The 15,859-nt window shown below is 34.6% G+C and overlaps 2 protein-coding genes across 5 annotated transcripts; both read right to left on the minus strand.

The window, feature by feature from the left end:
- Positions 1-4: 4 nt before the first annotated feature.
- LOC147391951 (putative disease resistance protein RGA4) lies at positions 5-6,680 on the minus strand. Of its 4 annotated transcripts, XR_015183177.1 has the most exons (5): positions 2,649-6,680; positions 1,632-1,690; positions 721-811; positions 374-630; positions 5-125 (listed from the first exon to the last, which is right to left on the minus strand). XR_015183177.1 is itself a non-coding variant. In XM_086459801.1 (3 exons), exons 1-2 carry the CDS (start codon positions 5,847-5,849, stop codon positions 1,670-1,672), a joined length of 3,222 nt encoding a protein of 1,073 aa, XP_086315927.1. In that variant the 5' UTR covers positions 5,850-6,680; the 3' UTR covers positions 878-892; positions 1,632-1,669. The 4 variants fall into 4 exon arrangements, 2 of the variants coding, with proteins under 2 accessions (XP_086315927.1, XP_086315928.1); XR_015183178.1 differs by lacking the exon at positions 5-125 and having other exon boundaries at positions 320-630; XM_086459801.1 differs by lacking the exons at positions 5-125; positions 374-630; positions 721-811 and adding an exon at positions 878-892.
- Positions 6,681-6,793: 113 nt separating this feature from the next.
- On the minus strand, positions 6,794-12,391 carry LOC147391952 (5'-adenylylsulfate reductase 3, chloroplastic-like). Its single transcript, XM_086459805.1, has 5 exons — positions 12,227-12,391; positions 11,538-11,696; positions 11,323-11,440; positions 7,430-8,225; positions 6,794-7,328 (listed from the first exon to the last, which is right to left on the minus strand). The coding sequence occupies exons 1-5, from the start codon at positions 12,309-12,311 to the stop codon at positions 7,098-7,100; spliced, it is 1,389 nt and encodes a 462-aa protein (XP_086315931.1). The 5' UTR covers positions 12,312-12,391; the 3' UTR covers positions 6,794-7,097.
- Positions 12,392-15,859: the final 3,468 nt, after the last annotated feature.

A 15,859-nucleotide genomic window follows, 5' to 3' on the forward strand; every position in this document is an offset into this window, starting at 1 on the left:
ACACTTGCCATCCACCAAGGTTGAGGTCCATCAAAGGAAATGACATTCCAGATTCCAAGTCAGTGCAACTGATGGTACCATCAGAGGATGCCCCATACAAATTTCAATCATTTGCTGGGCTGAACCTGGAGACAACGAATTAAGTAACTATCAGCCTTCTTATTAAAAGATTAGAGTATAAATAAAAGGGAAAAAACAATCAAGTCTATTACAAAGGGGGAAGTACCCCAGACATCAGAATGTACAAGAGCAAGAGATGTATTAACAGTTGAAGTGGAACTATCAAGAGGGAATTTGTGTCTTTTGCTAATATTACAACCAGAATTTTGAATGGAAAGGGTGTTATCATTACCCACAACTACTTTTTCATTACCGTAATATGGATTATGAATACTCTAAGTTGGAGAGATCTGAAGTCAGGTGGTTGCTTGCACCAAAATCAGCATACCAAATAGAGTTCATAGGATGAATATTGGTGGCGACATAGGCTCTTAGAAATTTTGGTGCAAATCTAGCATTGTAAGAAGAATCCAATTGCTTGTTGCAAGGCTGCTTGCTGAGTCCTATGATCGTGAATTTCATATTGTTGTGAATTGCCTTAACCCTCAAGTTCTTCAGCATTTTTTTGGCCTGCACACACCCAAATGATAGAGGATGACAACATGATCAGAAAATAAGCAGATAAGAATTGAGAACTAAAACAGTATCCTATTTTCTTACCCTTCCCCAGTCAATCTGTCAGGGATCCCTCACATTCTGGTTGATAAGTAAGAAGTCCAACATAGGATTAGAATTCAAGATCATTGTGCATCTGCAAAAAGAAGCGATCAATAAAGCAATAAAAATAAAAAAATGGATGGAAATATAGAGACGAGAGCCTTCAGATGACAACCTGTAGAATTCAAAGGTAATCAATTAATTACCAAAATTATAATAATCGAGAACCTCATAACCTACTTATGAATCATCTATCATATTAAATTTAATGGGTAATTTTGACTTGATGGTAGAACCATCCAATTTAGAACTCAACTTGTTTCCAAAATTAGTTCTTTGTGTTTTATGAATTGGTTTGAACAAATGGATCAACTTCAATGAAGTCGGTCTGGTTCAAATAGAACCATAATTATTTAAAGAACTGTCGATTTGTTCAACCACTGGTCCAAGTGAATCATTTTAAATTTATAAAATTCTAAATTCTCTTTTCCAAATTAGAATTTGGAAAAGAAAATATGATTTCATCAACGAACAATCCTTTAATAATCAAACCTCAATAATATATATTTAATGTCATATTTTAGGGGCTTAAATGAAGATAAAATTTAGTGATTAAAATTTGCACAATCTTTTTCAATGTCTAATAAATATGAGTTGATCGTCAAAAATTGAACTCAGATGCCACAGTTGCCCAACCAATACAAATTATTTTTGTCCCATATAGCATTGAAAACATTGCTTGTTATATCCATAGTTTTAAAACTCAACTTGGATGTTCATCGAGTCAAGTTGATGACAAGCAACTTGACTCAGACAAGTTGACTCGGAGATTGAGCCGACTCTAGTCAACTCAACAAGTTTCAAAACTAAGGTTACAAGTTCACACTACGTCAAATCTGCATTTTCAAGCATACCTGTTGAGAACCACTTGCACCAACACTTGAAGAAAACATCAAAATATATCCGGAAAATCCTGAAAAAGAAAATTATTAGCTTCCAGAAATGTTTAAAATATTGTATTGATTGAATGTGAAGTTAATGAAATAACCAATACGATATTGGCCAATACATTTGATACAAATCAATACATACTCAGAAAATTCATTCTTTCGTTGTCAATGATTTGTATTGGTCTTGGCTGATATCGATAGGTATCGACCGATACATTTCGATATTTTAAACCATGGCTTCCAGTGTAGCTAATGACATATGATTACTACAAAAATCAAAAGATTAATGATACATGCAACTCATGACTGTAAGCATTCTTTGTATAAATCAAAAGTTAGAATTTGGAATTTGAAAAGTTGAAGAATGGAAAGTGTTATAATTTAATTAAAAAATAAATAAATCAAAAATCAAAATTATTGCAAAAAAGTTCAGATCTGGTTTTTCGTTATCGTTATCTCCACAAGTTGATCTAGGAGTAATTAAGAAAGAAAAATATGGTTCAAAAAAAAAAATGGTTTGAACCACAAGCTTAAAACTCTGATTTCGAACATCCACCAAATCAAAAAAAAAATATATTAAATTATAATATCTAAAAAATATTTCTTAATATTTAAAAATAAATAAAATATTTATTTTTTGTTTTCCTTAAAAATATAATGACAGTTGAATAACTTGGTTAAGTTTGTAACCTAGCTCGAGGCATTTTCATTATGAATCGAGAAGCTGATTCCAACGAGTTTGGAGCTGAGTTTGGCAAGTTACAAAATCATATTATTCACTGGGATAATAAATGTTACAAACTATTTGCAAATTCGATAAAAAATGATTTTGACAAATAAGAATTTTTTCAATAAAAGGAAAAGAATTAAAGGTTATAAGGTAAAATTGTGATTTTGACCCTATTGTCCGCTAATGCGCATAGATAATTAAGGGGTGTTTAGGGTATTTTAGTGTATTAAAAAAAAAAAAAAAAAGCATACCGTGTTTAAGTTGGGGATGTATGATATGTTGGGCCAATATTTGCCACTCTCCTTTTCACATTGTTCCGCTAGCATTGGACAACTGGAAATGGAGAGAGTTTGAAGCGTGGTGGGCAGTCCCTCCTTTGGCAAGGTCGCGAGTCCTTTGCAATTTGATATATCCAATTCTTTAAGGGAGATGAGGTTTTTCAATCCATCTGGCAAGAATGTGAGTTTAGGAAGGTACGTAAGATACATTCGTTGAAGAGATACTAGGTATTGTAGACCCTCATCTGGTAAAACCATGAGTTGAAAACAGAAGTATATCTGTAAACGTTCCAGAGAGTGGAAGTGTTTGCAGTCTTCATCATCCTCTACCAATGATACCAACATCATACAACTACAAATAGTAAGATCTTTGAGTGCTTTTAGGTTCTTGAAAGACCCACTGGGTATTACCCTTAGATTTTTAAAAGAGTCAATTCTCAAGGAGGAGAGAGAAGTGAAGTAAGACAGAGAGCTTAATATCCTCTCATTGCATTCAAACAAGCGTAACTCACGAACAGATGTTAAAAATCTTGGAAGCGCAATCAAACTCTTACATCCATCAATTTCAAGTTTACCAAGGCAAGGGAAACAATCTTCTTCTTCTTCTTCTTCAATGCCACCTCTCCATTCTACTAAATTTGGGAATGAAACGATAGAAAGTTCTTCCAATGATGGAAAAACAACCTTAGTAACCATGATGCCATCAACAAGAAAACCACCACCTTCTAGACTAAGTTTCTTGAGGGAAGGTAGTTGCCAGAGAGGAGGGAAGGTTTGACATGATGTACAATCACATAAAGTAACATCCACCAGTTTGGAGAATGAAGGATGCCCTATCCAGCTCGGAAATCTTTCACCATTGTAATTACTGATGTTTAGGATTCTGAGATTATGGTGAGGTTGGAGCCTTTCAAGTACTTCTTCCGCAACACTTGGATTCATAGCATCATCATCTTCAAGACACCGCCACGAAAGATCCAGTTCGTCAATGTATTCTTTATTCTTCAATATGACCTCTTTCACATTGACCACATTTTCAAGCCCTGAAATCCGCAATCTACCTCTGAGGTTAATCAATTTCATCAATTGTCCTATCTCATGCCCATTCTCTTTACCAACAATGAAACTTGACAGTGTTTGTAGACATGTTAATCCCCCAATTCCCTTTGGTGTCGAACTAATTATATAGGCCCCCCAGAAGATAAGATGCCGTAAGTTAATCAAGTTTCTTGTGTCCTTTGGTAACTCAACCAATTCATTACACTGACTTAGATCTAATGTCTGCAGATTATGAAAGCTACTCACTGATTCAGGTAATCTTTGTACCTTGGTATTAGAGAGATCAAGGTATCGTAGGTGTTTCAAATTGCCAATTGAATCAGGCAACTCTGTGATTTTTGTATTATTCAAATCCAACACATGGAGGAATTTCATTTCCTGGAATAGATTAGTGGGGAAACTTCCAGCTCTCCGGCAAACTAGTAGAATATGTAGCCTTCCGCATTTAAGAAATGGCTCAAAGATTGTTAGATCATTTTCATTATGAGTGATGAATGAAGAATACCGAGCCTTTTCAGAAAAATGAATTAATTTGTCACCCTCCATTCTAAAACATTCACCTTCCGAAAGTGATTGTGCTAGATCATGAATCAGATCATGCATCTTGCACATCAATCTGCCAAACCTATTTTTCTCATACTGGAAGAATGACCTCCATAACAAATCATCAAAGTAATCACTGCCCACATCTTCCATTGCCCTTTGCCCTACCTCGGATGTAATAAAGCCTTCCGCCATCCACAATTTGACTAATTTATCCTTGTCAAATTCATAATCCTTGGGAAATATACTACAATACAGGAAGCACTGCTTTAAATGTGAAGGCAAATGATGATAACTCAATCTCAGAGGAGCTAAGATATCATCTTTTCCTCCTTGTGGTAATTCCCATATTTCACTTGTTAAAATGCCATTCCATTTCCTTTCTTGTTTTGTACCTTTTAAGAGTCCTCCGAGTGTCTTGACAGCTAAAGGCAAGCCCTTGCACTTTTTCGCAATTTCCTTGCCAACCGCCACCAAATCTGGATGTTCATCCCAGGTACCCTCAGTTGGAAATGCCCATTTTCCCAGCAATAACCAACAATCTTCATCTGACAAAATTTTCAAGGAATAATCATGAATAGTGCCCATGATCCGGGAAACTTTTTCACTTCGAGTAGTGACAATAATTTTACTCCCCTTTGCTCCACATCGCAAGGGAGCTCTTAGGATTTCCCATTCTTTGGGATCTTCGTTCCATACATCATCTAATACGAGAAGAAATTTCTTCCCACTCACTATTTTCTGTATTTCTTCAGTGAATGAGTTTAATTTCTCATAATTATGTGATATATTGGAAGTACTCTCTATAATGGCCTTTGACAGTCTTTTCAAATCAAAATCATCGGACACACAAACCCATCCTTGTAGTTCGAAATGTTTCTTAACGTTTTCGTCGTTGTAAATAAGCTGAGCAAGGGTTGTCTTGCCGACTCCACCCATACCGACTATGGGAATAACAGAGAGCTCCTTTGAAACAGACCCATCAGATACCAACAGATTTATTAACTTCTCCTTATCGTTATCTCTACCGAGAACATCTGATTCATGTATCAAGGAGATGGTTTCCGGCTTCTTCCTGATCACTTCTGGTAGCCACGAGCCTCCGTCTCCATTTCCATCACGAAGATGAAGATCATTCCTTTCTTTTGCAATCCTTTCTAATTTCTCATTGATGTTCTTTATCTTATGACTTACCTCATATCGAAATTTAAGTGACTTTAAACCCAAACATGACAAGAAGAAATTGCATAACTGCTTCCACTTACTAGTTTGATTTTCATCTTCCTCCAATTTAGATCGTAAAGCTTCGGTTGCAAACTCGTCCAATACGTCTTCGGCATCCCAAGCGACATCTTTAAGCTTTCTCATCCAATCTCTCACCTGGTACGAGTGGATTTGCTTTTCCTCGGCATCCTGAAGAACGGATTGAATTGCTGACAAGAAACTCGAGAATTTTTCCAACTCCTCCTTAACACCCCATACCAATTCAAACTCTCTTACAATTTTTGAGCCAAGCAACTCAAATACAGGTTTTAGGAAAGCAGATGCAGCAGATTCTGCCATGTTCATCATTATGTATCTTTTTAAGGAATCTCTCAAACAGATAGCAAGTTGCAACTGATGATGTTTAAGAAGAAGAAAGAAAGAGAGAGCAGCAGCAGCTTTTCACTTGTTTTGGTGGGTTGCATATGCTTGCTGAATGATGAAGGAAAGTAACACCTCAATACTTTAGGTGGTGGTGGGATATAGTATAGTATACCAACAATTATTGAGAGTAATTCTATTGGCACCCCAGATTTTACTTATTACAACTCAACCAAATTAAATAAGTTAATGATAGTAGAATTCTCACTTTAAGAGAGAAATAGGTTTGATATTTTACTCCCTTTCGGATAAAGAAATTGATGAGAGAAGAGCACAACATCATCATCATTAAGTTGTTGGAGAATTGGAGTAGATGATTCACGTTGGTTGATGTTCTCTCTTATGATTGTTGTTGTTAGTGGTATTTCTTTTTTTCTGTCTTGTACAATTTTAATTTAGTAGTGTATTAAGAGAACATTATGATGTGGAAATATTATTATTACTAATTTTAAATAGTATTGTTAGGTTTAGCTGTATATGATAAATAATTTAAATAATTGAAGTGTGACAAGTAGAAGTTGGGGTGCCAATAGAAGTTCCAATTATTAAAAATGTCCTTTTTATGGTCAAGAGTCAATACTAAGACCATAGTTTTAAAAGTTAAAAGTCGTGGAGTCCAATTGGATGTGCGATGTGAGGTACAATCTTGAGGTCACTTCAGCATTATTCTTTTAAAAATAGATTGCTGTTTCCTTGACATTTTACAAAGACAAAACAACAAAAATTCTTACAACGATTACAGAAATGTGTGATGGATAATCATTTCTGAGCCCAAGTGTTTGCATTTTTGTCTCTCCTTGACACACACACACACACACACACAAATAAATAAACAATAAATAGGCTTCAAAATTTCATATAACCAAAGCATGTAAGCAAACAACTTTTATTTCTGGTGAAACAGAGACCAAACTAATGATCTTGCACCACCTTGACGCTACAAGATTGCATAACAACGTGAAAAAAAAAAAAAAAAGATAAAACAACTGAACATGCTACATCAAGAGACTTGGATGAAAAAAAAAAAAAAAAGAGAAGAAAAGAAATAAAATGTATGGAGAAAATGCTATACAGTTGTCTTCGAACCAGACAACTTGGGACAAAAGTCCACAGCAGGCCAATGGCGGATTGTCTACCTCATCAATTTACTTGCCTTCCAAATTCTAACATCAGTTCTTATCTCAAAGCATTGACGAAAGCCATCAAGGAATCGGCATCTCGCTTCTCTGAGGGGTACTTGATGGGTTGAGAGGAGTGCTTGGGGAAGAATAGTATTGTGGGGAAGCTCCCCAGTTGGAGCTCTTGCTGTGCAAATGCCTTCTGTTCCCCATCTGCCCTAAACTTTCCCACCTTTACACCTGACCCCTCCAGCTTCTCTGCCAATTCCACATATGATCCTTCCATAGCCTGCCCAAACCGAAAAATAAAATAAAACATCAAAACCGTTAGTAGTTGTTATAACATTCATTGCCTTCTCGACTTACGTAAATGTTTATAAGAACTTTTACCTGACAAAAGGGGCACCAAGGAGCATAGAGAACAACAAGCCATGGTTCTCTCCTGTTATCAAGCCTGGCCAAATTCTCTATCCCGGTCCTGTTGAGATTCACCACATTTTGAGTATCGAAGATATCAGGGACGGTAGCTGATCCATTCCTGTTACCATTGACTTGGGCCACATTGTCCTGTTTGATGTTTCCCTTGTGGAGACCACACTCCTTAGCCTTGGCATCCTCCCACCACCACCTTCCCTCTCTCTCGTGCTGCCCAGGCAAGACTGGCCTCGTGCACGGCTCACACCCAATTGAGACGTAACCTTGTGAATGCAAATCGTTGACAGGTACATTCATGGCTCGGAGGAAATTCCAAATGTCAAGTCCCTCTACATTTGCCACCGGGTTCCACTTGATCAAACTACCGATCCCACCATCCATTCCTTCGAACGATGGGTCCACTTGGACGACAGGGACTTCAGCCCTGGTGCCTGGAGATTGGTCTTTCCTTTGTCCAGTGATCCAAGCACGAAAACCCTTTAAGGCCCTCCTCAGGGGTCTTACCTTCCTCACTCGGCAGCATTCCTGATGCCCATCTTCATAGAAAGAGAACAGACCCTTGCTTCTAACCAGGCCTTGAACCTCTACCGCGTCAGGGAACATATATTCAATGTGGATGCCATAGTGCTTTTCAACAGTGTCAAAGAACTTATATGTCTCTGGGTTCAACCTTCCAGTGTCCAAGCTGAACACCCGGAAGGGTCGACCTGTTAATCGTGCATACTCGATCAGGGCCACATCCTCAGCTCCACTGCACAAATCAAAATAAGATCAAGTTCTAGTTTCAGAACAATACACTTAATGCTATCTGATCAGTATGATTTCATGGGTTAACATAATAACTCAGCTTTGCGGCAACCTGACTAATTGGAAGTAAAGACTATGATTATTTATCTATGAGAAGCTATGTTTTTTTAAAAGGAATTTCACCAACTCACAGGCAAGAGATCTCAAAATTAGAGGGACATTACCCATTCCCAAATAATTACAAATCATGAGTTTTACTGTTGTGATTTTAGGGTGATTTAGACAAACATAGGTCCCCACATTTTGGTGAATATTTGGGATTTTCAAACTGATGACATGCGTCCCTTGAGCTCGATCTCCTCTTATTGACTAATTGAAAAATGCCTAAATACTAATGTCACCAAATTCTGTGATTGATTGAAAAGTTGATATTAAGTTGTGACTTGTTTCCTTCACAGATTAAACCACAATTTAATTGCAACATTTTCAATATGATGCACTAGTAAGAGGAGATGACATTGATAAGATGATGGTGGCACCATTTTACTGATGAAAAATCAGATGGTTAGGATGCAAATGGTGATGACAATTGAATTTGATAGTTTTTTATTGGTTGACAAATCCTAACTTAGATTCATGATTGCAATCTTTACCATATTTTGAACAATATAAACCTTGAATGTATTGTGAACTTATGGTTGCTTTTTTTAATTATTATTTATAGTTACCTATGGCTGTCTTTGGTAGTGTATGGATGACAAATATAAGATTTGATGGTATATTATTATAGTTTAATATGAAATATAAAGATATAATATGAGAGTGTATCTTAGTAAGATCAATATGCCCTAAATGTAATCTCTTTTTTCCCCTAATTTGTCCAATATTATAGATACCATCATCTTCAACCTTTGGACAAAACCCTTGATTTTTCTTCCCAAAACTAGTCATTTTCAAACACTTGGGTAAAAAAAAGTACCCACATCTTCAACCTTAAGATTTTATCAACTAAACCCCTTCAAGCCTCAAGAACAAGATAGGATTTTAGGAGAAATAGTGAAAATGATGGAATTTTGGGTAGAAAAATCAATGGTTTTCATTGAGTTGAGGTTGAAATTGACAGATTGAAGATGAGGAGCTCGAAGATGACTGATTTTAGGAAGAAATGATCAAGAGTTTTTGTTAAGGTGAGGTTGAAAACGATGGATTGAACATGAATAGTTTAAGATGATTAGTTTGGATAGAAAAATCAAGGGTTTTCATTAAATAAGTTAAAAATGATTGATTTGGAAGGGTTTTCATTAAAGTGAAGTTGAAAACTATGGATTGAAGATAAGGAGGTTTAAGAACGCCATTAAAGGTTGAAAAAAAATTAGGTAACAATGGAATTTGGGATAGAAAAACTAGGGATTAAGGTGAAATTGAAAAAGATGGATTGCCTTCAATTCAACTCGTCTTGTTGGATATCAGAGTTGATTGGAGTTTTAAAAGGGAAAGTTACCAAATCTTGTCATGAAATCATCTTATTTACCATGACAATAGACATTCCATGATATTTAAAAATTCGATAGAAAACTCCATAATTTTGATCTATTCAATCCATCCTTGTCAACCTCCTCATAAATTCTGATTTTTTACCCAAAATTGCATTGTTACCTAAATTTCCACACATTCCAAGATTTCATCTTCCCAAAACCAGTCATCTTCAAGCTCATTTTCTTTAATCCATCGTTTTCAATCTCACCTTAATGAAAATCCTTGATTTTTTATATCAAAATCAATAATTTTCAAGCTCTCCATCTCCAATCTCACCTTAAGGAAAGTCTTAATTGTTTCTTTCCAACAATAGTCATTTTCAAACTTTTCATCTTCAATCCATCATTTTCAAACTCACCTTAATAAAGACCCTAGATTTTTTCTTCCCAAAACCAGCCATCTTCAAGCTCTTCATCTTCAATCCATTGTTTTCAACCCGATGTTAATGAAAACCCTTGATTTTTCTACCCAAAGTTTTATTGTTTTCTACTTCTCCAAAAATCCTATCTTGTCCTTGAGGCTTGAAGGTTAAGTTGATAAAATCTAAAAGTTGAAGATGGTGGTAAAATTTTTTACCCAAATGGATAGATATGACTGATTTTGGGAAGAAAAGCCAGGGTTTTCGCAAATATCATCCATTTACGACTATATATAAAGCTAATTTAGGATAAATCTATTCATATTTTTAACTTTGTTAATAGATATAAATCGTTCCAACTAAAATGAACCAAGGTGCAAACCAATTTGACAAATTCTCTGTCCAATCATTAGTTAGATTTAAGGTCAGATGGACCCATGCTAAAATTGTTAAATATCCCAAAAAATTAGAAATATTTTTAAAATTTAGAATTTTCCACTCCACCCAAATTCAATCTGAGTCAACTTGGAAGAAATCTAGAAGAGATTGTACAAACAATCAGCTGGTCAACAGATGACCTAATTGTGGCCCACCACCATTCATTGCCAATTTTGGAATTTCAACTGTAATGGCATATTCGTAATTAAGCATCAAACTAGAGGCACAGATTCTCTCATACGAGGAAATACTACTTGCCTGGTCGGCTGGTCCTCACGGGAATCCAACTATAAAGTTGGATTCTTAAAGATATTAGAGAGATACAAGGAATATTCGTTCAACCAGTGGCATTTTTGAAATTTATCGCTGAAGTGATGGTATTTAACTTAATATAAAAAAATGTAAAAAGAGTTACTATTGCCACACTAATTTTTACTAACGACACAACAACTGCGTACAATTCCTTGGCGCTTTACATAGGAAGTGTGGCATTAGTAAAAGTAGCTCCCTTAAAAATAAATTAAAAAACTGAGAACGAGAATCCCAGATTTTATAGTCAGGAATATATTTGAAATAGAGTCCAACTGGCCTTAGTAAGCCTCATCCACCTTCAAAATGACCTCTAGATTCGTAACAAATTTCGAGGTCTTGTTTTGCGCATCTCGAATTCTTGGATGAGGCTTAGTAAGGCCTTCTTCCTCACTATCTTAGTAAGGAAAGGGTCTCTCTTTGAAATAAACCAACGATTAGGATATGTTACTGAGAGTACCTGAAAGCAATAGCGATGTCAGATCCGAATTTCTCGAGAGCTTTGTCCATAATTTCGAGAGGAGAAGCGTTTTCAAGTTGTTTAGCCAATTTCTCGTAATTCTCCAGCTCTACCACATCTGCAAATATCACACCAATTAAAGTGCAAAATCGTCATTACACATCCCTGCAAATACCCTCCACACGAACGAGAGAAAACTGGAATCAGAAGCGTACCTGGAGCGACCATGGCGGTTGCTGCGATAGGAACAATCGAATCGCTTCGTGTCGGCTCTGCAAAAACTGGCTTTACAAACCATCGTCTCCTCGATGAATTAGATTCCGTTGATGGAACGAGAGATCGATCCAACGGTCGAAAAGAACCGATCTGTGGAGCTGTAGATGCCGAAAGCAGAACCGAAAAGAGATTAGTTTCCAAATAGCAGAAAAGAAAAACTTAAAAAACTAAAAAACTAAAATTTTGGGTAAAATACGAATTTGAACCAATTAAGAGGAAATCCAAAGAAAGAGAAGAAATTGAAATTAAATCTTGAAAACTCTCCTATAAAGGAAAAAAGTGAAGATTCAACAAGAAAAAACTTTGGATTTGGAGAGTTAAAGTTAAAATCAGATGCAACAGTTATAAAGCCACGTTGAGAAGAGAAAAAAATCAATCCATGTGAGAGATGTATGTTCGAGCTCTTGAATAGAGATTGGTAGCGAATAGAGATATATGGATTTGAACCAATAGAGAAGGAATCCGAAAGAAAGATAATAAATTGAACTTAAATCTTGAAAACTCACCTAAAAATAGCTGTAGATTCATTAAAAAAAACAGTAGAATTGGAGTTAAAACCAGACGAAACAGATGTAAATAAAATTGTGAAGAGTAGAGAAAATAAATCCATGTGATGTGAGAGATGTACCTTTGAGTTCCTGATTAGATATTGATCGAGAAGCAAACGAAGCAGAAATCGCTGAAGAAGTCGAAGAAGAATAAACCAACGCCATTAGAGAACTCTCGGAAAGCTCGCTCTCTTTCTTTCTCTCTCTCTGTGTTTCTCTGTGTTTGGGTTCTGGTTTCTCTCTGATTAAATGGATCATCAAGTTTAAATAATGGAGTGAAATAGACATCCTTTCAGGTTCATTGAACCTGGACGCTATTTCGAAGAGAGTTGCCTCCTTACCCTTGACACGTGGAATAATTTTACTGGTCATTTTAAAAGTCTCTTTTAACGCTTACGTCAGCGAAGATGTATGTGATTCTCTCTTTCTGAAAAGTCCAACTCTTCGTCTCATTTAGGATAAATTACATTTTTGAATCCTTATATTTTGGCGTAATTCCATATACCCCATTGAACCAACTAACGTTAAAATTATCCTGCATAGCAATTTTGCCTTGCCCGACGGTGTTCATCATTTTAAATGGTTTTCGGAAGATTATGATATTGAAAATTAAAAATCGATTCAATTCGGAGCAGAGATGATTTTAATATATCCCACCCCGTCAATCCATTTTATCATCATTATATGTATTAGAACTATTATCAGTACGTGTCACCTAAGTAAGTGGTAAGATATGCAAATCACTAGCGTTAGTTGAGATGATAAGATTGATTGGATTTGTTCGATATGTCTTCAAATCTCTTTATGTACTTCCATTAGAGAGGTGGTAATTAAGTATTGCACACGTGTCACATGAAATGGTACTTACGACCTATCAAAGTTAAAAAAAAAAATTGTAAGATGTGTGGAAAAGTATTCCCATATCTTATATTCAAATCTTCACCCGTAGTTCTTTTATTTATTAATATTAGAAAAGGCGAGGATACGTGTGGGGATTAAAAAACTATTAGAAATGGGGATGGGTGATAAAAATCAGACTTGAATTAGGGTTGGGACAGATTCGGGACAAACAAATATATTTATGGCCAAAGTCGAGTTTACCTAAACCCACCCAGGTGTCATTCCTAAAATTATCAAATGAGTTTGCTTATTTCATTTCATATATTTTTCACCTATAAAAATAGTTAATAAATGTATTTTATTTTTTTATAAAGACCTTGCCACCCTTAAACGAGCAACTCCAATGGGGTTCTCCATAAATATTGGGCATATTGACTAAGAGTTACGTTATACAGAGCCATTTTGTATATTTAAAGGGATACGCACTTCAACCGTGCTATTTAAAATCATTCTTTATAAATATTTTTAATATTTTTTTAATTCAAACCAAAATTCAGCCATATCAAAAATCTTACTTAACTGTCATCTTTATGTATTGTCCGAAGTTAGAGAGAAGTTCACACTTTTCTTTTGTCTACTGAAAATTTCTTTCTTCAAAAAATTTCAAGATAAAGAGCTAGATGCAGAACACATTGAAGTGCCTTTATAAGGTTCTGGCTCTCCAATATGGCAATTGGGAGGGGATGCAGAGCTCAAATGCCTTAATATTTCTCTAAAAATTGAAAACATAGAAATCATCAAAATAAAAATTTATTCAATTAGGGTATTTTTCTCTTTTTAAAATTTATTAATTTTAAAACTATTAAAAGATAAAAATGTGAACATGAAATAATGCTAAGATTAAAATTATTTTAAACATGTGAAATATGTGTTGGATCAAGTATAAATGGGTTGAGTTTGGATTTAAGTTTTTGACACAATTATTAAATTGGTTGAGTTTGAGTTTTGTAAATTTTCATAATACTCTTATCTGGATACGACACAAACACAATGACCAGACCCATTGTCACCCCTAATAAAAGACGAAGGATTTGTGTTTTGTTTGGAAAAGCTGTATGCAAGGTTGTTGATACTGAATTAAGTTGCTGAAGCTGAGAGAAAGTTGTTGTTGAAGTAACTTGCTGAATTGAGTATATTGTTTGGGTAACATGCTGTCTAATTGTGTTGTTAAGATGTTAAACTGTTTAGTAACCCGCTGTTTAGAAATTACTGGATGAAATTAAAAATAAGATTAAAAAAAAGATATTATTTATCTGATATAAGTACAAATATGTTAACAATAGGTATAAACATAGGATTTAATATTTAAAAAAAAAATATTCATATAAAATTTTAAACCTAAAATAAAAGAATCTAAGGAAAAAAAAATGAAAATTTCTATTGACACCCCAACTTTTACTTATTTTCAATCATTCACCTATTTTCTTTATTTATTACTAAAGTTTGCCTCTAACTACAATCTTAACAGAATAAAATATCGTAATACTCTTTCAAACAATTTCAATAGTTTTTTACAATTAAAAAAAAGTTCATATAAAATATTAAGCTTAAATAAAAAAATCTAAGGAAAAAAAAATGAGAGTTTCGATTGGCACCCCAACTTTTACTTATTCTCAATCATTCACCTATTTTCTTTATTTATTACTAAGGTTTGCCTCTAATTACAATTTCAATAGAATAAAATATTATAGTAATCATTCAAAAAATTTCAATAGTTTTTTACAATTAAAAAAAAAATGTTCATATAAAATCTTAAACTTAAACAAAAGAATCTAAGAAAAAGAAATAAGAGTTACTATTAGCACCCCAACTTTTACTTATTCTCAACCATTCACATATTTTCTTTATTTATTATTAAGGTTAGCCTCTAATTACAATTTCAACAAAATAAAATATTATAGCAATCATTCAAACAATTTCAATAGTCTTTTACAATAAAAAAAAAAAAAAAGATTCATATAAAATCTTAAACCTAAAACAAAAGAATCTAAAAATAAAAAAATAAATTGAGATAATAAAAACACGAGTCTTGTTAACATGTGATGTTAGTAAAAGTTGTCAAGACAGTAGAGTCTCTTTAAAAATAATTTAATTATTATTAGTCTTAAAGGTGCTCTGATAATGTCCATTAAATAAATGGTTGAGATGGGTGAATAGTCCCAAGGATTTTCAAAAAATTGTAGATTTAAACTAATTCTTAAAAAACAAGAACCCATCTTTGAAAAATTTTAATCTCTCCACTTATCTCAACCACCCTTTAATGGAAATCTTGAGCCTAACAATGAATCAAAATTTTTTTGATACCCAATCCGATCCGATAAATATCCGAATCATCGTGTTAGATCCTTCTCAATCCAACGGTTGTGATGTCAAGTAAAAAATCTATCAATCAAACATTTACTAATTGCATATCAATTCATATATAAATCACGAAAGAATTGCTACAGCTGGTGTAGCATTAACAAAAATTGGTGTGTCAATAGTAACTCTCTTTTTACTTTGTTTCTAACCACATGGTTCTGTGGCTGTGGCGTACAATGGAGTCCAGTCTTCTCTTCCAACTGCAAATTCTCTAAAACAAAAAGTCTTCAAAACTTGTCCTCCACCATGTTTGATATCCATCAGCGTCACCGCTAACATCGACCAAACTGTCTCTAACCATGTGGCTGTAGTTGTGGCATACAATGGAGTCCAGTCTCCTCTTCCAACTTCAAATTCTCTAAAACAAAAAGCCCCCAAAACCAGTTCTCCACTATGTTTGATCTCCATCACCGTCACCACCAACATCAACCAAACCGTCTCTAACCATGTGG

Source organism: Akebia trifoliata, chromosome 11 (assembly GCF_017979445.1).
Source record: "Akebia trifoliata isolate Shusen 1 chromosome 11, ASM1797944v1, whole genome shotgun sequence".
Classification (NCBI taxonomy): Eukaryota; Viridiplantae; Streptophyta; class Magnoliopsida; order Ranunculales; family Lardizabalaceae; genus Akebia; species Akebia trifoliata.